This window comes from Podarcis tiliguerta (genome assembly GCF_965153285.1).
Source record: "Podarcis tiliguerta genome assembly, chromosome: 3".
NCBI lineage: Eukaryota > Metazoa > Chordata > Lepidosauria > Squamata > Lacertidae > Podarcis > Podarcis tiliguerta.
The window spans coordinates 43,353,383-43,377,079 of record NC_139536.1 but is presented as its reverse complement, the minus strand read 5'-3'; the positions used below and the strand labels follow the sequence as shown (position 1 = coordinate 43,377,079).

General features: G+C 39.3%; 1 protein-coding gene across 1 annotated transcript in view; it reads left to right on the top strand.

Moving 5' to 3' along the window:
• Positions 1-23,697, top strand: part of FMN2 (formin 2) — a 157,473-nt gene that overhangs the window by 73,761 nt on the left and 60,015 nt on the right. The window contains exons 8-9 of the mRNA XM_083432083.1: positions 1,399-1,486; positions 20,423-20,484. Of these exons, the coding sequence (XP_083288209.1) occupies positions 1,399-1,486; positions 20,423-20,484 (150 nt within the window). The remainder of the gene's footprint in view (positions 1-1,398; positions 1,487-20,422; positions 20,485-23,697) is intronic.

The following is a 23,697-nucleotide window of genomic DNA, read 5'->3' as shown; positions in this document are numbered from 1 at the left end:
GGCTCACCATCGCCGTCAAGTGTCACATTGTATATTGCACTTAAAACAAACTTAAAATGTTTCATTTGCAGCTGTATAATTGAGTCCTATAGTTGAAATAGCTTCTCTGCCCAGCACCCTGCTCAAAGTTACCAGGAAAAGAAAAGGATTAAATTCTTTATGCGTACAATATTGATCTGCATCCCCACATCCATTCCCATGGCTGCATATACCTTCAAAAAAAAGACCCAGAAAATCCAACCATGAATCTCCCACTGCCAATTCCGCCTTTAGGCCTGACTTCACGTTCCCTTGTGTCAGCTTTTTCTCTTTATTTTTTTCTCTTAGCCAGCATATTATTAATGTGCATATATTCTTTTTAGACTCTGTACTTCAAGTTACACAGAATAGTTTTATATATGCCTACCTCTTATGCCTGACAAAGCAGAGTTTTGTCACATTGATTTCAACCACATGCTTAAGTCTTCCCAAAGAAGACTTGTTTGATCTAACACTTCTTAATTTTGATGGTTGAAATGTGTCTTTCTGATACCCACTGGATAGATTAAGGTTTACGGCATTGGATTCTGGTGTGTATTTTTTAATAAATGTGAGTTAAATACAGCTACCTTTCTTTTTTAAAAAATTACACTTTTTAATCTAAAAATGGGGAAAGGAAGTGTTGAAGTGGAATATATGTTGCTAATTCTTATCCTGCCAAGATCAAAGAAACTTTCTTCTGCACTGTGATTATTCTTGCTTTTTTAAAAATGCTGTATTTGTTTCTTTGTTTTTCCTTGAATTGGTCTTAGAGCATCCCAATATGTGCAGGGTTATTTTGCTTTTATATATATATACTGCTGAATAAAGCAACTATAGAAATATTCCCACTGTTTTATCTTACATCTAATCTGGAAATAGTTGTGTGGTTTTGGAAGCAAAATCAAATATATATCTGACAGCCTATTTTACAAAGGCTCTAACATGGTTGAAAAGATGAAGCTAAAAGTGCACATGCTTCTGGATTGGGGGGTGGGGCAAGATTCCTCCTTGCAGAGGCTGAAAAGGTGTGAGACATACAGTGGCCCCCCTAGTTACGTACTGCTCTGCATACGTAACTTTCGGGTTACGAATGTGGCAAACCTGAAAGTGTATACTTCTGGGTTTCGCTGCGTGTGCATGCGCAGAAGAGGCGCCTCTGCCTACGGACTTTTCAGGTTGCGGGCGGACCCCGGGAAAGGAATTTAATTCGTATCTGGAGGGTCCACTGTACTTTGAATGTAATCATTTACAGTAATTTTATCAAACAGTTTGGGGTTCTTTAACAAGTAAAATATAGTTTGTGGGTTCTGGGTTTATGATTTATGGCATGAAAAAGCAACTTGCTGGGAAGTAACAACATTTTCTTTTCTTTGGCAGGTTGTCAAGTTATTAAGCAACAAAAGATCGCAAGCAGTTGGGATATTAATGTCCAGTCTTCATTTAGACATGAAAGATATACAGCACGGTAAATGAAACAAACTTTTACTAGATAGATTTTATTCCATGAAATGGCTTTATCATTTCCTATTGAAAATCATGGCCAACGTTCTTTGTGAATGATACCTCTGCTGTCTGTCAGTAAAAATATGGAGAACTGACTGAATACTGTATCAGCCTACAGCCTGAAATTGAAATCTAAGGTCTCATATATTTCCTATGTGGACCTCAATGAACTGAATGAGAGCTTAGGCACTTCATTCTGCTATGCAGAGGTTTCTAGAATGCTGAATACTCTTCTCTCCTGCCTGTTTAGAAAAAAAGCATTGTTGATTCCAGTTTACAAGAAGTATCACTACAGTTTAAACACTTGGTGGTTTTAACTATGAGCACTTTTCTTTTTTAAAACTCAAATTCTCATTTTCCTTATAAAGTGCATTGTGTTTTGCAATAATACTTTCTGAAGACTTACTGGTAGCACAACCTTGAAAGTTTTATATCAGGAGACATCTTTTGGGGTGGCTGTAATTCCTCCTTCCCTATTTACATTAAAGGATGGCTTTGCAAAAAGGTGAAAAGTGGAGCTATATTTATACTTGCAGTGTTCTTCATGCCTCCTAAGTCCTTATAATAGATTTAAAGCAGATGGAATGGAGCTGTATAGTGCCAGCTTACCTATTAAATAAATATGGTTTCAAGTATATTGCAGACTTCATAAATCATGAAAACATCTTTCTGACTTTTCTAGCCTACCTGTTTTAATTGTGAATTCCATTTGCTCTATTTTGTGGAAGAAATTACGCACAGGGCAAATGTTGGTGTGCACCATCAATTTCTGAGTAACTTTTAATCACAACTTAAGCTTTTGCTAAGTTATTTTCATGGTTACTAAACTTCCCCAAGCTGAAGCATTTAGGCTGGTAGTCACAGATTGAGGCGCCAGTACTGGCGCCAAGAAGTACTTGGTATTTCAAAAGCTGGCAGATGTAGTTCAGTTAAGTCATAGAATGAAATCTGAAAACAATGATATGGTCCTTTCCTTCAGTCAAATATTCAGCTTGGTTTGAGTTAATAATGAGAACCTTATGAACAAAGGAGTCCGCCTAACATCTGGGTCTGTGGTAAAGCCAACACAAGTTGATTGAAAATTTGCTTGCTTAACATGCAACGCTAACAATAATATGGCATGAATGTCAGTCGCTGAAGGGGTCAAGCAATACTGTGCTTAACCTTTTATCCTATTAGGATTAAGTGCATGTAATTGTTCTATCCTACAAAGTCTCTTGCAGTATTTTTATATTTCCCTTCATTTGTGCTCCGTACTCAGTTCGTTTTCTTGAAGTGTGTGTATTTATGAGGAGCTAACATTTTTCGAAACTGTTGGACATAATTCTGTAGTGATACAAGGAGTTTGATGAGCCATAATAGACTTAGAGTGAGCAGAGTGTGATGAGTATTGAAAGGTGTGCAGATAGTGGACTGGAAACTCAACGCCCAGCAGACATGCCTACCTTTTTACGTATCTTTGCACAGTCTAAATCAGCTTCTAATTTTCATTTGCTCCAAACTACTTAATCAAGAAAACAATCCCTATAGACCATTTTAGTGCTAAAACTGGCAGATTCTCTCTTCCATTCCTGGGATGCAAGAGAAAAGACAATGTCCCCTCAATAGAGGATTGATTAAACAAATTATGTGAATTCATTTGTTGTTGTTTAGTCGTTTAGTCATGTCCGACTCTTCGTGACCCCATGGACCAGAGCACACCAGGCACTCCTGTCTTCCACTGCCTCCCACAGTTTGGTCAAACTCATGTTAGTAGCTTCGAGAACACTGCCCAACCATCTCGTCCTCTGTCGTCCCCTTCTCCTTGTGCCCTCAATCTTTCCCAACATCAGGGTCTTTTCCAGGGAGTCTTCTCTTCTCATGAGGTGTCCAAAGTATTGGAGCCTCAGCTTCAGGATATGTCCTTCCAGGGAGCACTCAGGGCTGATTTCCTTCAGAAAGGATAGGTTTGATCTTCTTGCAGTCCATGGGACTCTCAAGAGTCTCCTCCAGCACCATAATTCAGAATCATCAAATCATCAGACTTCTTTATGGTCCAGCTCTCACTTCCATACATCACTACTGGGGAAACCATAGCTTCGAATTCAGAGTTGGCTAAAATGACAGCAGCCATTAGACTTCAATTGAATCAAAAACTTAAGAAGGAATGAAACTGCTTAGAAGAATATATGAAAGACATCGTTCCAAAACAGATTTATTGATATGCATGGACTAAGTTCGTAAAGGAGTGGAAAAAATTATTGTAAGATTGTTCTGAGGGCCAAAGTAACTAATATATATAACACAATGACAAGTTCAAGATATATCAACGGATGTCGTGCTGTGGTGGAGGGAAGTAACAATAATAGAATGAGATAGATACAGAATGGAAAACGAGGATTTTACTAATGTAATAATTTAGACTGTATATTCTGTATACCTTAGAGCATATATTCTATGTTATAATAATGAAACGAAATAAAGATTGAGAAAAGATTCCGACCCAGAGCTAATTAACATCATCCACCAGTTTGCTATGTGGAGTGAGCACTCAAAAGTTCGCCTTGGATTAACTCTGAAATTACCTGAGTTCCTCTGACCAAAATTAGAAGAACCAATATCTGAAGATTGGGGGGGGGGGGGATACTCGTATCTTCCTACTCCAATTCAAAGCAATGACATGAATGGGATTAATTATGTGACTTTGTTAGTAAAGAATCTGTTTGTTTATATGGTGGTGGGGAGAATAGTTTCATTTGGAAACCCCAGGGCAGCACTTCAAATATTGCTACAATATTGAGAGGACAATATTGAGCAAATATGAGGTGGCTGGAATTTCTTGCGCTGATCACTTCTAAGAGGAAACTTTGTGGATGGGAAGCAGCAGCAGAGACAAGTTGGGGTGCTCTGGCACAATGACCTGGGCATCAGCTGTCACTAAGGGAGGGGTGCACTTCTTTTCTTTTAATATAATTTTTATTAATTTTCTATTTTAACAATCCAATAAAACCACATTAACAATTCCAAATTACAATAAATTTTTTTAAAAAACCAATGCCGAATTATACATAATTTGGTGACTTCCCATGTTCTGGGGTTCAAGGAATAATTATCTAAGTCCTGCAGTAGTTCTTAATTAATCCTTAGACAATAATTCGGATCTTGATCCTTCAGGTTCACAGCCACTGGCGTTTATGACTTACAATCACATTTGTATATTCCAACCATTAATTTTGCAAGGGGATTAATCCAATGTCGTTCTGCGTGGAATATTTTTTCTCCTTCCCTGTTGTCTTCCTGTTGTGTTCCAACACCAGCACTTTCCTTTGCTTCCGGTTTCTGCTCTCACGTGCAATTCTTACTGCAACATAGATATGGCGTCCCGCCATCAGGGAGGGGCTTACTCCTGGCAGCCTGCTTGCCTCCTCTTCATCATCTAGATCAGCACCTCCTAGGTCACTGGACCCCCTCCCCATGATCTAGTTCTTCACTATTGCCCCATTTCTCCACCCCCATGACCAGCCCTGCCAGTACATCTCCCCGGGCTCATGGCAGTGCTGATCATAATGAATTAATTATTTCAGTACTGAATAAAATGGTAATGTTATTATTATTTTTAATGAACCACACATAATTGAAATCCTATCCCTCCCCGCCAAATAAAATAATAATGAATGTCACACTTCTTTCCACACCAAAATTGTGCTTGGTGTCTCTCTCCCATGTGGAAGTGGATGTCAGAGCAGAATTGTCTCTTTTGAGTAATAATAGATGCATGGAAAAATCTTAAATGCTGTGTTAGCTTCTGTCATTGTTTCAGCTATTCATGCTGTGACAGGATCAAGGTTATTGCATTTTCCAACCATGCATATTTTGAGAAGTAATATTTCCTGAGTGAACTGTTGCTATTATCATTACTGTTCCATCTGGATAATATCATTATGGCGTCTCTATTGCTCCTTTTGGTTTGACACCCATTGTTTTGTAGAAATAAAAAGTACAGGCAGGGTTCTTTTGGTTAAACTTGTGACATTATAATTTATGACTGAAAGAAGTTTTAGCCTTGCATTGGAGATAGTTTCTCTATTTCTTTCTACCTAATCTTAATATAAAAAACTGCAATATATATACATAGACTTTTAAAATCCAACATATACTGTTGTCTTTATTATCCAAGAAGTGTAGTAAGACCTTCCATATCTCAGCAATAAATTAAGCTGAGATACTATTCAAAATCCACCCATGGTACACATTACAATAAATCTTATTTCCACACACACACACATCTAAGTTAGTAACAGGAGTGTGGAAATTATGCTCGGCCAATAAAGCGAGATGAGCGCCGCAACCCCAGAATTGGTCACAACTGGACCTACTGGTCAGGGGTCCCTTTACCTTTACCTTAGATTGAGAATTGCATTTGCAAATTTCCTTAATGAACATCTCAGGGAACACTTGACTGTTTCTGAGAGTTCCTTTCTGGCTCACAATGTTAACAAATGCATATTTATGGTGCTGTGTACACGTGCCTTATCGTGTTGCCCATTGGGAAGCTAACATGGTGGAAGACCACTTGGGAATTCAGCTGCTCCAGGCCAAAACAAACATACCTGGAAGCACACACACACACAGAGAGAGAGAGAGAGAGAGAGAGAGTAGAGACAGTTAAGAGAATTCACTCAAATACGGAGAAGATACTTGCCAAACAGAAAGATTTCTTGGTCAGGTGATCTGGTCATGTGGTTCACAACAGTCAGTGAGAGTTGCATTTCTGTGTGCAAGCATACGCAACACCTAACTTGGTCATTCATGGAGTTTCATAGCACTTGAAAGATTGGCCTGAAATATTGTATTGCAGTGCTCTTTAAATTGCAGTCCATCTAGACCAGGGGTAGTCAACCTTTTTATACCTACCACCCACTAATGCATCTTTCTTGATGGTAAAATTTCCTTACCGCCCACCAGTGCTCGATGGAAGGAGGATTCAGCTTGTGCCATAGAACCCCCTACCGCCCACCTAGAATCCTGAAACGCCCACTAGTGGGTGGTAGGGACCAGGTTGACAACCCTTGATCTAAACTAAGGGCCAGTGTGATGTTGTGGTCAAGAGCGGTAGTCTCGTAATCTGGGGAACCGGGTTCGTGTCTCCGCTCCTCCACATGCAGCTGCTGGGTGACCTTGGGCCAGTCACACTTCTTTGAAGTCTCTCAGCCCCACTCACCTCACAGAGTGTTTGTAGTGGAGGAGGAAGGGAAAGGAGAATGTTAGCCGCTTTGAGACTCCTTAAAGGGAGTGAAAGGCGGGATATCAAATCCAAACTCTTCTTCTTCTTCTTCTTCTTCTTCTTCTTCTTCTTCTTCTTCTTCTTTACATTCAATAACTTTTTTGCACATCTAAAGCAGCTTGGTCAACCTGAACACTGAGCGCATAAAGAATCTGGTTTCATATTCTGAGCCTAAGAATAATTGGGGGGAATCACCCAGAATTTGTAATTCATCTGAGTATTAAAAGTTGAACAAATTTATATTCTGAACCAGATAATTGCAAACTGGTAAGATCTCTAATTAGTGCAGGGCTTCAGAATAAAAACAAACTATCATTTTCTTTTTAAAGAACTTAATTATGTTTAAGCCCATATTTCCCCCTCTCTTCTTCCTGATAATGCTAACACGGTGTAAAATATGGCCTAGTCATGCTTTTCGCTTCCACCTTCAACAGCCAATGATATGAAGCACAATGCACCTGGTAAAGATTGGTAAAGCTCCTCTAGGTATACATTTTCTATTATTTAGTATAAACCCACACTCTAAATTGGTTGATGTCAGTGGACTTTCTGGTGCTTGGATCGGAATTGGTAACATTTTTGACAGGGATCCATTACAGAATAGGAAAGATTGAAATTACTTTGTCTGGAGATGAATTAAAGTTTTTCAGAGAAGTGAAAGTGGTACGATAGAGCCATTGTTGCTTGTGGTAAATTCACTTCATGGAAATGCTTCAAAAACCTGTCTAGCCATGGTTTACACATGAATTACTGTTGACTCTGTCAATCATACCATTTCTAAGTCCATGAAAAACTTTTGTCTGACCTTAGTAATATGTAATAATGGAATTGTGATTCAGGTTATAGGGTTGCCATGTGTCCTCTTTTCCCAGGACACATCCTCTTTTTCATGCATAGAGTCATCATAGCAATCCATAGTTAAAAGTAGAAGTTGGCAAATGTGTCCTCCTTTTTGCTCTTCAAAATATGGCAGACCTGTCTCTGCTCCACCATGCCCAAGAAGCAGTATCCTGACAAAACCCTTGTACAAATGGAATAATGCCTTATGTTGTTTTTCTAATCTCAAAGCTCTTTAATTATTCAAATGCTCCCATGAGACTGATGAGTGAATCTGGCATATATGAAAAGGGAAGATCACAAGGTCCCAGAACACAGTCTGCTTCTATGTAGAATGACCAGATTAAACAGTAAAATACAGACAAGCCCATGAAGCCAAACCATTTGTTTCAAGACATTTCCCACATGGCATGATTAGTGTTTACAAGTATCTCCAATGCATTATTTCATTAGGAAAGGAGTCTGCTTTTCTAATTTGCTCAGGCATCATGTGGTACAATTTGAACTAATTAAAATGTAGCAGTTCTAAGCCTGTTCTCAGTTAATATTCTGGAATAATAAGGGGAAACAATGTAGTTCTTCATATTGTAATAAATCAACACACTAGAAAACTGGATTTATGTGCTGGTTGTAAAACTGGGGTTAATTTTCTAGCAACACTTCTGTATAACATCAACCTACATTTGATGGTAATTTCATTGTTTAGTTTTGGGCTGAATATTGTATTTTAATGCTCTTAAGCGGCAGTCCTATGCTCCCTGGGAGGGTGCCCCAGGGTCTGTATTATGTTTTGGATCGCCTCCTCCTCCAAGGGCAGAAGTAGATTTCCAAACTCAAAGGGAAGCGTATTCAACCTCATTCAGCCCATCCTGGCTCTGTGATCCTTGCCTTACTCATCGCGGGGCTCTGGCATCAGTTGATGTTAAAAGAGAAGAGGGTGTGCCAGGCCACATTGGCTGGAGGCTCCAAAAGATCCAGAAACTTTCCCATTCCCTGAACACATCCCTGAAATGGGGGGAAATATATGACCTGGGCCAGGGCTAGGTTATCTTGCAACCTAGGCAATCTACCTGCCCCCCAAAGTGCTATCTTCATGTTCAAAAACAGATGTCTTGTAGAAATGATAAAATTAATCAAACTACAAAATAAAAATAAATAAAAACATCAGAAATTTATAACAAATATCACAAAAACTAATCTATATAAAACTCGGCTCCTCAAAGGTCTGCACCCTATGCAGCTGCCTAGTTGGTCTAATGATAGCACTGGACCTGTTTGTGCCAGTCACAGGGTGTATTTTCCCTCCCTTTGAAAACAAATAGGAGGGAAAGTCATTTGAAGTAAAAAAAGAGGAGGATACCAAGAAAGTGGTATCACCCTGCTGCCGTACACCCAGCATGGCTGTTCATCTTCATTCCTTCCTTCCTTCCTTCCTTCTTCCCACTTGGATTGTTCTGCTCATGTTGAACTTATGAAGGAATGGTGTTTGATATGGTAGTCTTGTTACCACTTTGTTGTTCACATAATCATGTTAAAAGACTTAATTGGAAGTGAAAGTGCAAAGTAGCAGAGAGTAGGCTAGCAGCATTGCTATGTAACAGCAGAATTGAAATAGCTTAATTAGCTGACTCAGTCTTGCATCGTGCCTAAACTCCAGATGACAGGAACTGTGTAGGCATTCAGCATTGCCTCATAAATGGTACTACAATGCGGTGCTTGCCAGTTGTGTCATTTGGCAATTGTTCCGTAATAGTAGCATGAATATCATGCTTACAACTCCTTTCACGTTTTATATATTTGTGGGCATCATTTTCAACTCCTCCATCCTCTTTTCTTTGTGTAATTGCTACCCCTTTTGCCATAGTCATTTTCTACTGCTGGGTTGTCGATGCCCTTAAGAATGTTTGCAGTGGAATATATATTTTGTCCCCAATTTCAAATAGCAGTTGAAGGGCCCCCTCCCTTTTTTACACCTGTATCCACTTTTCACATTACTAGTTCATGTATCTGGGGAATAACTGATGCAAATAACTGAGAATCAGAAAAGGCTTCACCTTAGTAGTATCTACTACAGTGGTACCATGGGTTACAGATGCTTCAGGTTACAGACTCCACTAACCCAGAAATAGTACCTCGGGTTAAGAACTTTGCTTCAGGGTGAGAACAGAAATCGCATGGTGGCGGCGGGAGGCCCCATTAGCTAAAATGGTACCTCAGGTTAAGAACAGTTTCAGGTTAAGAACGGACCTCCAGAACGAATTAAGTTCTTAATAGTACCACTGTACTAGTATCTTAGAAAATATTTTAATGATGTTTCGTGTGTTATCTTTTCAAACAGCTTGTATGTCTGCAGTGGCAGTCCTTTGAGCTTCATGGTCATCCTGCCCCAGAGGCCTCCCAACTTTGAGGGGATCAATCATCATATTTGTATGCTATCTTTGCAAAGTTAAAACTGTTCTCAAGATAGCTTACAACATATAAAAAATTCGTAACTACAGACATAACAAAAGTAGTCATAAACAATAATCAAAACATCAAAAAGTCACAACCATATACATCATAAGATCTGGAGAAAAATCCCATCGGCCCCCGCGACTGGTCAATGAAAGCACCAGCTGGCCATGTGGACAGGAAACTCTTTCCCCAACTCTCCTGCCAGGCCGCAACCGCCACTGCTGTCAAAAATGGCAGGTGGTCTTTATGGTAGATCTACCTTGCCACCAAAAAGTACTGAATCAAATTGGTTTTGAGATAAACTGAGGTCCTTTGAAAAGGCATTAAATATTATTTTACTTAGAAACCCATTAACAGGCAGATTTGGTAGAACTGTGCTCATCTGGACACTTTGTTTTAGAAAGGTATATTCCAGTCTGAGAGTGACCTCCTCTTTTCTTCACCCATGTTTTTATCACTTGCCAAACTGAAATAAAACTTACCTAAATAATTAAGATAAGCACCAAAGGGCTCTGTATGGTCATATCAACAAAACTCTCAAAAATAGAACTGCAATATAATCTCTCTAGATTAAACAGTCTACAATGGTAATCATGTTTGCATTTAAACATTTTATTCTGAAAGGATTACAACACTGGGCTCATTTTTCACCCTCCCTTTCCCCAGACAAGAAGGCGACACACTGACTCAAACAAAATGTATTTGTTCTCTAAAAATTTAACTTGCACAAATTTTATAAACAAACTGTATAGGTGTATGAAGTTTTGGCTGATTTAATCAGTAACTTATGTCTTTGGATTTATATAAGCTTGTTTACTCAAGATGCCTGCATTGGAAATGTTTATACTAAAAATACCTCCTATTTTATAGCATTTGAATTAAAATCTATATCATTGTAACATTATTGCTGTGGACTGGTGGGCATGACATAGTACGCCATGGAACTCTTCCTTCCTCTTCTTCATGCATGCAGAATTACCTCTCACCATGAGAGAGGGATGTGCCCAACAGCATGCACAGGGCATGGATTGAATATTGCACCATGTCATCCCTTACCCCTCTGCCAAGTCATATATCCCCATAACAAAAAAGAAGAGACTAGATATCAATGCTACTAGTAACTGTGTGCTCATTACTCATATTTAAGTGCATTTTTAAAAATTGCCTTGATCTTTTTCTACTGTATCTTCAAAAGTATTTTAGCAGCTTTGTGGACCCAGTGGTATAAAAGCAGGGTAAAATTAAAACAAACTAATAATAATAATAGTAATTTCTTACATGACATACATCTCTAAACATAATGGTCTTTGGTCTTTCATTCTGCCTTTACAGTTGTTGTTGTTGTTTAGTCGTTCAGTCGTGTCCGACTCTTCGTGACCCCATGGACCAGAGCACGCCAGGCACTCCTGTCTTCCACTGCCACCCGCAGTTGGGTCAGATTCATGTTTGTAGCTTCGAGAACACTGTCTAACCATCTCGTCCTCTGTCGTCCTCTTCTCCTTGTGCCCTCCATCTTTCCCAACATCAGGGTCTTTTCCAGTGAGTCTTCTCTTCTCATGAGGTGGCCAAAGTATTGGAGCCTCAGCTTCACGATCTGTCCTTCCAGTGAGCACTCAGGGCTGATTTCCTTAAGAATGGATGCATTTGATCTTCTTGCAGTCCATGGGACTCTCAAGAGTTTCCTCCAGCACCATAATTCAAAAGCGTCAATTCTTCGGCGATCAGCCTTCTTTATGGTGCAGCTCTCACTTCCATACATCACTACTGGGAAAACCATAGCTTTTACTATACGGACCTTTGTTGGCAAGGTGATGTCTCTACTTTTAGAATGGTTGTAATGCATCTGTGAGCATCTCCCTTGTGTGGATATTGTCAGTGTTCATCATAATTCTGCAAAATGAAGCAGTATTATTTATTATTTATAGAAGAGAAGCCTACTTGTATCAAAAAGTACACTTCAAAGAAAAAGTATAACCCACCTTTTATTCAAATATCTCAGGATGGGGAACAATAAAATAATTTAAAGTAACAACCTGCAACAAAAAAGAGCAGATAAAATTCACATTACAGATTGCAATAAAACTGCAAAACAGATTCTAACTGAACATTAACAACCTCCCAGGGCCTTAATGATTTGCCATGTTTAAGCTAGTGTCTAAGTACTAAAAGATAATGCACCAGTCAAATTTCAGAAGTGATGGAGTTCCGCATTTGGGACACTGGCACATTCTCATGTCACTGCATAGGGTATACCTCCTGGCAGCAGATGTTAAGAAGAGCTTCCCTAACAGAGCTTATCACTTGAGCAGGACTATGTAAGGAAATATTGTTCTTCAAGTATTAAAGTTCCAAATTATTCAGGACTTTATAACTCATCACCAGTACCTTGAATTCTGAATGGAAATGTATTGACTGCATTTTGCACCAGCTGCAGTTTACAAGTTATTCTTAAAGGGCAGTCCTACGTACAGTGTACTACAGCAATCCAGTCAGGAGGTTATCAGGTCATGGATTACTGTGGCCAATCGGTCTCTGCTCAGGAATGGCCATACCTGGCCAAAAGCACTCTGTGCCACCAGGGACACTTGAGCCTCCATTGACCAACTTGGATCAAGGCCCCCAGACCAAGAACCTTCTTCTTTACAGGGAGTGCAAGCCCATAAATGGCAGGTAGAGTATATAATTCCTAGACTCTAGAGCAGCCTTTCTCAACCTGTGGGTCCCCAGATGTTGTTGAACTACAACTCCCATCACCCCTAGCTAGCAAGGCCAGAGCTCAAGGATGATGTGAGTTGTAGTCCAACAACATCTGGGGACCCACAGGTTGAGAACCGCTGCTCTAGAGCCACTGAACCACAGTGTCACTGTCTTATCAGGATTTCATCTCAATTTATTGGCTCTCATCCAGCTCATTAAAGTGTCTAGACAAAGTTTCAGAACTTGCACAGCCTCATTTGACTTAGATGACAAGAAGAGCTGGTTGTCAGCACACTGATGATACCCCACTCCAAATCTCCATTGACCTCTCACGCAGCAGCTTTATGTGGGTGTTAAATAGCATGAGGACAAGGTAGAACCTTGAATGACTCTATGGATCAGCTGTCATGAAGTTGAGCACATGTTCCTCAGTGCTACCCTCCGGAACCATATCCATTGGTAAGAAGAGAACCAGCATAACATTCTGCCTCTAACTCCCAGCCCAAAGAGCCAATTCAGTAAGATATCATGGTCAAATGGTATCAAAAGCAGTTGAGAGATCCATGAGAATCAACATCCCATGTCTCTCTCTTGGAAAAAGGTAATCCATCATGGTGACCAAAGCTGCTTCAGTTTCAAAACAGGGCCTAAAGCAAGACTGGAATGGTTACTGATAACCAGTCTCTTCCAAGAGGGTCTGCAGCTGACCAACCACTATCCTTTTGAGCACTAGACCAAAAAGGGGAAATTTGTGACCAGGCACTAGTAATCTCATTCTGGATCCAAAGATAGTTGTTAGATGAATGGCCAGTTAGATTGTAGGCCAAATTCAAAGTGCTAGTTTTAAACTATAAAGAACAGGACTCCAATACTTCAAGGACCTTCTCTCCCAATACAAGCCTGCCTTATGATCATAAGAGACCCTTCTGCATGTGCCTTGATGATGCAGAGTGGTAACAAGAGAATGTGCCATTTCAGTAGCATCCCCTCAGCGGTAGAATGCTCTCCTGTGGCATTGTCAGTTTGTTGGAGCCAAAAAAAGAGAACATTCTTGTTTACCCAAGCATTGAAATAATGAGGTGGTTTGATTTTGGGCCTTCATGTTTTATTTTTGGAGTGGGGTAGGAGATTTTTCCTGTTGTTAATTTCTGGGGGATGAACACTTTTATTAATAATCATTAATAATAAGTAATAACAATAATTTTGGACATTTTAGGGTACTTCTGCACCGTATTTACTTGAGTAATGTGCCATCGAATCTAATGCTCACCTCAATTTTCAGAACCTTGAAACAAACAAAAAAAGTATTTGCTGGAGAATGTGCCATGGAATCTAATACATACCATAATTTCGCAACGTAATTTGGCCCAAAAAGGTGAGCATTAGATTCAAGGAAATATGGTATTTTGCATGTCACTTTGAGACTTTGGGGGGGGTAAAAAGTGATGACTAAATTTAATAGAACTATTTAATTTAATAGTCACTCCACCATCACCACCTTGTTTAGACAAGTGGGAACCACTCTCTGGCTAAGTGAGGCATTGACTGTTTCCAGGATCCAGTCAACCCCTGAGCCCGCCCCCCTCACCTTCACAGCACACTTTGGAGACAGATGGCGAGCTTAATTTTTGAACTGTGCGTGCCAAAGCCTCAAGCCACAGTTGTGCCATTTATACTATTTTTAAATAAAATGTAGACCACATTTCCAAAATATGGAGAAAGAGAGCATGAAGAGTCACTTCAGCTGGAAATACATTTTCAGTTATTTGTTCACCTGCCCCCACATCAACACGGCCACAAGTTTAGGTGCATGGCAGGCAAGGGAAGCAGCAGTGTCGATATATATTGGGTGTTAGGGCAGTCTATGTTGCGGGTGGAATTAAATGTCTCTTATCTGCAGAGAAGGGTGGTGTTCGTGTTCATCTAATCTCTCTTTAAAGAAAAAGGAAAAAAAACCATGATAGTACATAATTTAAAGTGTAGAAATAAATAAGAATTAGTCATTTTATTTTAGTTTGGCTTTTTGGGTTAGAAATTTGTCAGCCATCATTTACCTTTGTCAAGGCCTGCACACACTGGCTATGAATTTTTGAAGAATCCAGGTTCTTTCCCTCCACAGAACTGGATGTCTGTGTAGTTTTTTTTAATGCTATTTTTTTATGCTATTTCTAGATTAAGCTATTTTCATAAAAGCAGAGAACTGTGTTCATGGTGTCCTTATAAGCGAACTTATAAGCAGCTCTCTGAAATATATACACTCTCCTGCATACCTGTGCAGTTGAAAGTACACAGGCCTGGCACCACTGTGTTTGCCATACATTTTCTTATCTCATAAAAGCATTCAATCAAAAGTGTTATGTTGCTCTCTAAGTAATTCTTAGGTAATCTTAATAACTTGAAAAGTTAGAAGAGAAGCTGTCATGTATCTTGAAACACAAAAATTAACACTTTTGAGAGGGGGAAACACAAGACAAACAGCTAAAAAAATGCAGAAGCACTTTAAAAACAGAATATTTTTATACAAGTGCACATCCTGTATTTAGGGGATAGGCTGCTTCTAAAGGCATTTGTCTGCCTTTTGAATATTTGGGAAAGCATATTTTTATCCAATAACTTTAGATTTCTTATTCTGAACACAATTGTTTTTTTAAAAAACCTGTGATTAGGGACTCTATCCAGTAACTGGTACTTTTCAGCAAGCCACCCTTGAATGCTGGAGATGCTTAAATCCCTTTGACTTCCACAGGATTCATTATTATGATCAGTGTTGTCTATGCAGTGGGATGGATCTTGTTAATATCACTGAAACGAGCAAAAAGTCTTTTTTCATCTAGAAGAATGGGTTGTGATTAAAGTACACATAATCTCTTCTCCTTCAAGATAGAAAATGAGTGTATCATATGATGCCTAGGTCCTCTCTCCTCCTCCTCCATCCCAGTTTTTTATGCTGACTGGTACTAGTTATATTCCTCTCCTCTATTGTGTTTAGCCCATTTCACCTAATACCTGTAGTCTCAGTGAGTTGAGACCATCATTGAAAGTTCTGGATTGATTAACTACTTTGGTCTGCTTTTGCCAGGCATGAGCAATCTGTGACCCTCCAGATGTTGCAGTATATCGGTATAAAATGTGGGCTGAAAATGTCCCTCAGTATTTGGTACCATTTTTTTAGAGGTTGGTTTATAGTGGCATATTAAAGTGAGAAATGCTGAAAGGTTTTTTGTGGTGGTTTTGTGAGACTTTTAATTTACTCCCATCTAAATAATTTAACGTTTATGTGTTTGGTTTTGGATTTATTTATTTCTTGAACCAGTGTGACCTTCACAAAGAAAGGGAATGGAAAGAAAGAAAAAAGTTATAACCAGGTAACTTTTAAAATACATGCAGTCAAAAATTAGAAAAGGGAAGGAGTAAAACAAAACTAAAAGAGAAAAAAACTAAAAGAGAAACTTGATTGTCTTAGGAAGTTAGTACATTCCAAAATGAATGAATGTTCTTTTCATCTGCTAAAATTCTTTCCTCCAATCTCTACATACACACTGGACCCTGCTCAGTGCAATCAACATCAACGTTTCCTTATTTATATATTCTTTTATTATACTGTAACTAAAATTATGTTTCAGACCTGTAGGGGGGAAATGTGATGAGTCCCAGACACTGCATTTTATCACTGAATGCTTTACAGCAATGAGAAACAAATGAGCATGAATTATATTGTCTCTAATCTTGAGGTGTATACACAGAATCATTTAGAAACAGTGAAGGGTACTGATTTATACAGGATAATGTAATCTGCTGTCAGTATTCTGTCAGGAATAGCCAGTGGAAATGCTAGCTAGGGTGCTTTCCTGGTCACATTTTACCTGAAAAGTATATAGATTCACAGTATAGTCGAGTTGGAAGGGACCCAGAGGGTCATCTAGTCCAACCCACTGCTAAGCGTGAATCTCAACTAGCTCAACACAACTGGTGGCCATCTAACCTCTGCTTAAAAACTTCCAAGGAAGGAGAATCCAGCACCTCTCATGGGAGTCTGTTCTGTTGAGCAACTCTTCCTGTCAGCAAGTTCTTCCTGACGTTTAATCGGAATCTATTTTAATATGAAGCTATTGCTTTGGTCCTCACATCCACATCAGCAGAAAGCAAGCTTGCTCCATCCTCTGTGTAGCAGTCCTTTAAATATTTGAAGATGGAAATCAGATCTCCTCTCAGTCTCCTCTTTACCAGGTTAAACATACCCCATTCCCTCAACTGTTCCGCATAAGGCTCGGTTTCCAGACCCTTGATCATCTTGGCCACCCTCCTCTGAGCACATTACAGCTTGTCTATATCCTTCTTAACTTGTGGTGCTCTGAACTTGGACACAGTACTCTAGGTGTGGTCTGACAGAGGTGGAACAGAGTGGGACTATTCTAGGTTAATGCAACCTAGAATAGCATTAGTCTTTTTTTGCTGCTGCATCACACTGTTGACTCATGTTCAGTTTGTGGTCTACAAAGACCCCTAGATTCTTTTTACATGTAGTACTGGCAATCCAGGTGTCCCTAATCTGATATTTGTTCAACTAATTATTCCTGCCAAAATGTAGAAGCTTACATTTGTCCCCATTGAAATTCATTTTGCTAAGTTTGAGCCCAGTTCTCCAATCTATTAGTGCCACATTGAATCCTGATTCTGTCTTCGGCAGCATTAGCTACCCCTCCCAGTTTGGTATCATCTGCAAAATTTGATGAACACCCCCTCAATACCTTCATTCAAATTGTTTCTAAAGATGTTGAACAACAATGGGCCCAGGACAAAACCCTGTGGCATTCAACTTGTCACTTTTTCCCCAAGTTCATGAGGAATCATTAGTGAGCAGTCTTTGGGTTCGGTCAGTCAACTAGCTACAAATCCACCTAGCAGTTACCTCACCCATCCACATTTTACCAGCTGCTCTGCAAGAATATGATGGGGAACCTTTCTCAAAAGCATTGCTGAAATCACAATAAACTATGTCCACAGCATTCCCTTGATCCACCAAGCTTGTAACTGGGAATATTTTTCAGCCAGAACTCACCAGAACTGAGTTCAAGCACCTCTCAAGTGGGTGCCATTGCCATTGTAAGAGAACAAGGGATGCATTCATGGTGAATTCCAGCACCTCTTTTTCTAGAAAAATAGCACTACTTCTAGCTCATATCAAAAAAAAAAAAGAGATGTTATTACTTTCTTTTTTTAAGAAACTCATGGTGTGCCTTAGTAATCATAGCATCCTTTTCTAAGTGCTCACAGATTGACTGTTTAATTATCTGTACTAGAACCTTTCCTGCTATTGATGTCAAGCTCGCTAGTCAACCCTTACCTGGGTTGTCTTCTTTTCCCCCTTTTTGAAGTTGGGGACAACATTTGCCTGCTTTCAGTCTGCAGGGACGTCACCTGCAATTCTCAAAGATTGTAGACAGAGGCTCTGATATTACATCCACAAGCTTCTTTGGGTGCAGCTCATCAGGCCCTGGAGATTTGAATTCATTTAAAGTAGCCAGGGGTTGCCTCACTACCTCTTTTCCTATCTTGGGCTTCAACTCACTCCTTGCATCGTTTATTCTGTTATCACCCGGTTGCACACTGCTTTCCTTTTGTGTGAAGACAGGGGCAAAGTAGGTACAGTGGTACCTCAGGTTCAGTACTTAATTTGTTCCAGAGGTCCGTATTTAACCTGAAACTGTCCTTAACCTGAAGCACCACTTTAGCTAATGGGGCCTCCCGCTGCCGCCGCGCCGCCAGAGCACGATTTCTGTTCTCATCCTGAAGCAAAGTTCTTAACCCGAGGAAATATTTCTGGATTAGTGGAGTCTGTAACCTGAAACGTACCACTGTATTGAGCAATTCTGCCTTCTCTCTGTCACCTAATAGCATTTTTCTTCTTCACTTGCTTGTTCTTCTTGCTTTGTGCATAGCCAAAAAAATCTTTTACATTTTTTAAAAACCTCTCTTGCAAGCCTGAGCTCCTTCTGAGCTTTCACCTGCCTGACCTCTGTTGGTTACTCTTCCTTCATTATTTCCCCTTTTTTCCTACACACACACACACACACACACACACACACAAACAATAGAAAGCACAAGGAAAACTAAATGGATGAAAGGAGAAAATTATATACCATTGTAGTTTTCCATAAAACTCCTGCCTTTTCATCTGTCAGCTCAAACCTGCTATTTCTTTGATCAGATTTTAATAAAAATAAAAACAAGAGTACTGGTGACAGAAAGGACCCTAGTCATACCCTACACCGTGTTAATCCAATGGAGCAGAACACATACCTGAAATAATTTTGAGATCAGATTGGGAGTAGGGTGGTCATATGCCCAATTTTATTTGTGCTCCCTTTTTCGTTGATGCTTTTCCTCCCCACCCTCCTTTTTTTCCTCTTTTTGGTCATGCTTAAATTGAGTAAGAGAATCAACAAGGTCCACTTTTTTAATCTCCTAAATGAGGGTATAAGACAGGGCTATCCAAGCAGTTCCATTCCACAAGCACACCCTGAAATTCAACAAAAAGATGCAGAAAGTTGCAACTATGAACCTGAGCAACTGTAACCAAACTGTAACCAAATGGGAAGAATTTGAAAGAGGGCAATAGCTCTCCACCTGAAAATCTAAAGCAAGTGAGCCTTTCTTTCACAAAGTTCAAACACCACAACCTCCACAGTTATCACACAAACATGGGCAGCCAGTTCTGGCTTAATGTAACCAGCCTAGATGGATGAGGGTCAAGAGTCTACTTTATATTGCCCACCTCTCGGCCACAAATCATCCTGTCTGCTGGAAGTCTGAGCCGCTTTTCTCATTTGCGAACTCAGTGTATTACAAACAAAATTTGTCTTCTTTTAAAAATGTTTTTTGAAGTAAGCACCATGACAAGCTTTTAAATCATTCGATATAGCAATACATCCTGCTAGCATAAATATGAATTTTCATATCTTTGCTATTGTTGAATTATCTTAACTTTCCTTCTTGGTGTCTTTGTTAATCATAATCATCATTTTCTCCTTTTGAAGTTGGGTTGATTGAAATTGCTGTTTGTGTAATGGCTAACTACATTTGTTTTCACACGAAAAGAACAGTAATGGATATCTGTGGCAAAACATAGATTACTTCAGGACCAGAAAAGCATAGTTTTATATCTGTATGAAATCTTTGGCTTTAGAGCATAGAAGATTTAACCCTTGTCAGGTGTCTTGAAGGTCACTGGTTGATCTATGGATTAATCAGTTTAAGAGTGAAACCCAACCAGTGACAGGTCTCCTCTGTGTGTGTGTGTGTTTGGCTGTAACAGACTTGCGATTTTCTATAATGCTTTTAGTCGGACCATGAAACTCTGATGTAAAGCTTATCTCTGATCTTTGACTTTTGCCGTGCTCATGGGATCCTATGTGTGTCTTGTAGGGGAACGGGGGCATGAATTTCTTAACATTTGACACCTGGCTCCACCAGGTTCCTTGTCCACAATCTTCAACACAGCACTTTTCAAAAGCATTAATAAACTTTAAGCCGTTAAGCTGTATGACCAGTGGGTCATAAAAAACTATTGTGCTTAGTCTTTTCTTCACTGATGGATTATCATATTGACATGTAATCCTTTTCCACTTTTGTCTCTCTTATTCACAGCTGTTGTGAACTTGGATAACTCTGTGGTTGATTTAGAGACTCTTCAAGCCCTTTATGAGAATGTGAGTAACAAGACAAATATATATCATGAATATATGCTCATTGTATTATTAGCACTTTTTGATTGCCTGAAAACCAGGGCAAAGCCATTATGTTGTGGCTATGGGAGTGTTGCTATAATAGAACAGTTTCCTGGTTCAAATCAAATGGAAAACACCATGCAGAAATTAAAAGGTCTGGGAAATTGTGTAACCCCTCAAAGACAGGACATTACAAATTAGTAGACTAAGACATGTAGTCTAGCATAATAGGAAAGCACAGTGGAAAAATTATGTTCCTACACATCAAAAAGTTAGTCAGAGGACATATGCCAGATCTATTTGGTGCATTTTTAATAGTCAGCTGCTGGTTTTATTGTGAAATAGCTGTTTTACATTTTAATCATTCTTAGCATGTAATAAAAGCCAGTATTAACACACATTAATATACTGTAAGGTCATGGATTGGCTGGCACTAAATCTTATCTTTTGCCTAACATGAGTATATTTAAAATAATTATTTTAAAATCCATTCTCTTTCTGTATTCACTTTTCTCACTTTATTTAATTGCTAATAGTCTACATTATTTTCCCTCCATGTATCTACTGATCTGATTTCACTTTAAAGCCACAAAACTGTCTGTTCATAAATGATATTATTTCTACCTAAATTTAAGGAAAACCCAAGGAGCATCCAAGCTGAAATGGAAAGCTAAAGTACAGTACACCAATATATGCTCCCCCCCCCACACACACCTCAAGTGGTTTGGAAGAGCAACTTAAACATATTTTTAAATTGATTCCCTACCCCAATGCCTAAACTAAGTCCATAGCTCAGACTTCAGCCCCCCAATTATGTCAGCTTATAGTCCAAACTTGCTTTCAGGAGAGGAAGGAGAAGAGCATGCTCTTTTGCCAAAAGTGTTTTTGACCTTCCTGTAGGATCCCTCTTTCCTAGTCATTGTTCCTAACAAAATAAATTCTTTCCAAGGCCACTAATGGAATTCCAGCAGCCCTGATTCCATCTCTCTGCAAGCTTACAACAATACATATTGTCTTTAAAAGTACAGTCCCTGTTAAAAATTAATTGCTGAGCATGGCTGTCTATTAGTTACTAACTGTGAATGAAAGCATGTGTAAAAAAGGATATATTCTAATGCTTTCAAGAAGCTGATAGGTTCCATTAGGTTTCCTGTTGGGGCCATTACCGAAAATGTTTTTTATGTGCATATGCACCCTGGATGTTGAGATGGGTAGAGGGAGCCCTCTTGGTTGTTCCACCATTCTTAGAAGCTCAGAGCTAGGTGGGAGTGGTGCCCCAGGAGAGGACATTCTCTGTGGCAGCCCCTAAGCTGTGGAACTCCCCATAGAGGTCCATCTGACATCTTCATTATACACCTTTGAGCCAATGCTGAAGGCATACAACTTTATCCTGTTTTTTGTTTTGTTTTTTAGTTCAACTTTATTTTTGTGATGGTTTTTAACATTAATAGCTGTAACCCACCCTGGCAGGTTGTTGTTGTTGTTTCTTGTGACATAGTGGGGGTTTAAGATAGCTCATCTGATAATATCAAAAGATGACAGGGTAAATAATGGGAGGAATGATAGACACTCACTGTAAAATGCCTTAATAGCTCATCACTACACCCTTAATTGTCCCTAACAGCAAGAAAGAGATGCATGTAGGGTAGAAACATAATATAAATACCTGACCTGCTATTTATGCTTTTTAGCCTTGCTGTGATGGCGACACTAGCTCTTAATCAGGGAAGTAGCAATGAAGCTGGTGAAAGGACCTGCTCAGGCTACTATGGCGAAAATATTCATAGAGGCTTGTACTGCTTTGTCTATTAAACATAAAAGAAAGAACAAGCTGGAGTGAAAATAATCTTTTTGGCGAGTCTCTTAATCTTAAACTTTTTCAGAACTGTAGTGGGGGGGGGGAGAGGAAACACCACTGCTTTGCTCTTGTCCTTGGGGTCTACTGCCTTGAGAGCCTAGGGAAATGTTGACATCTTCCCTGGATTTATGAGTTGCTACTGCTCTTGCTGTATGGAGGAGAAGACAAGAGGAGCTTGCCAAGGAAGCTACTGTGGATATCACTGCTGGAAAAGTGGGCCTAACTGGAACTCTGATCTGCAGCTGGCGCCATCTCACCTACATTTTCTGCTAAAAATATAGTGTCTCAAATAATTCTTCTCTTAGTTTAACTCCTCCACAAGGAGGGAGTTTTCTCTTTCACCCCCAGCTTTCCCTCCAGAACAAGGAGGATTCTTTTTCTGCTGAAGCCTAAAAAGAATTGCCCAGGTTTTACTGCTCCATATTTCCAAATCTTTTATTAACTTGCACAACCTTTCCTGTTACTTTTCATACACTGCGTTCATTAATTGTCACATCTGAACATTCATTTTACTGTACAGTTAAAACACTGTGGTACTAGTTCTCAGACGTTTTATTTGATCTCTGAAACATATGGGAGCATTTGTTTTATGATCTTTCTTCAAAATGTAATCACTTTTTTCTGATTACATATGTTTGGCATGGCGCTTTCCCTTCGAGATGTGAAAGAAGTTTGGGCAGTCTCCAAGTCTAAACACACCCTAATTTCAAAAGCCGCAATCCTGAGGGCTTAATTCCTGTTTACTAAGGAATTAAAGACTTGTTAAACTGCATAGTTACTGAATACATCTTAGACATTTTCTATTTTCCAGTGAAAAACCCAGATAGCTCATTTAGGCTTATTGTTCTGTGTTATTGGGGATAGTTACTGGCATAATAATACCATGGGTATTCTTCCTCTTCTTCTACCTCTTGCCCTTCTTCTTCTCCTCATCCTCCTCCAGTCTCTGCATATTTGCTGAATGGTTACTGAAGAAGTTGTTACAGTAACATTTAATTAAAGAGGCTCTAGTTAACCTAGAGAAGAGTAGATTAAGAAGCTACATGATTGTGGATACCTGAAGGACCCATGAGCTGCTGCATCACACTGTTGACTCATGTCAAGCTTGTTCCTTTTCACATGTACTTCTGTCAAGCTGGGTGTGCCTCATCTTATGTTTGTGCTGCTGGTTATACCTGCCTAAGTGTAGAACCCTGATTGACCCTGGATTGATGAAATACAAATGAAATAAGTCAAAGGTTAAGTACTGTTCTAAGAATGTATTAGAAAGGAGACAAAGGATAAGCTAATAATGTTAAGTATATTCACCATCAGAAGGAAAATACACATCGGGAAAT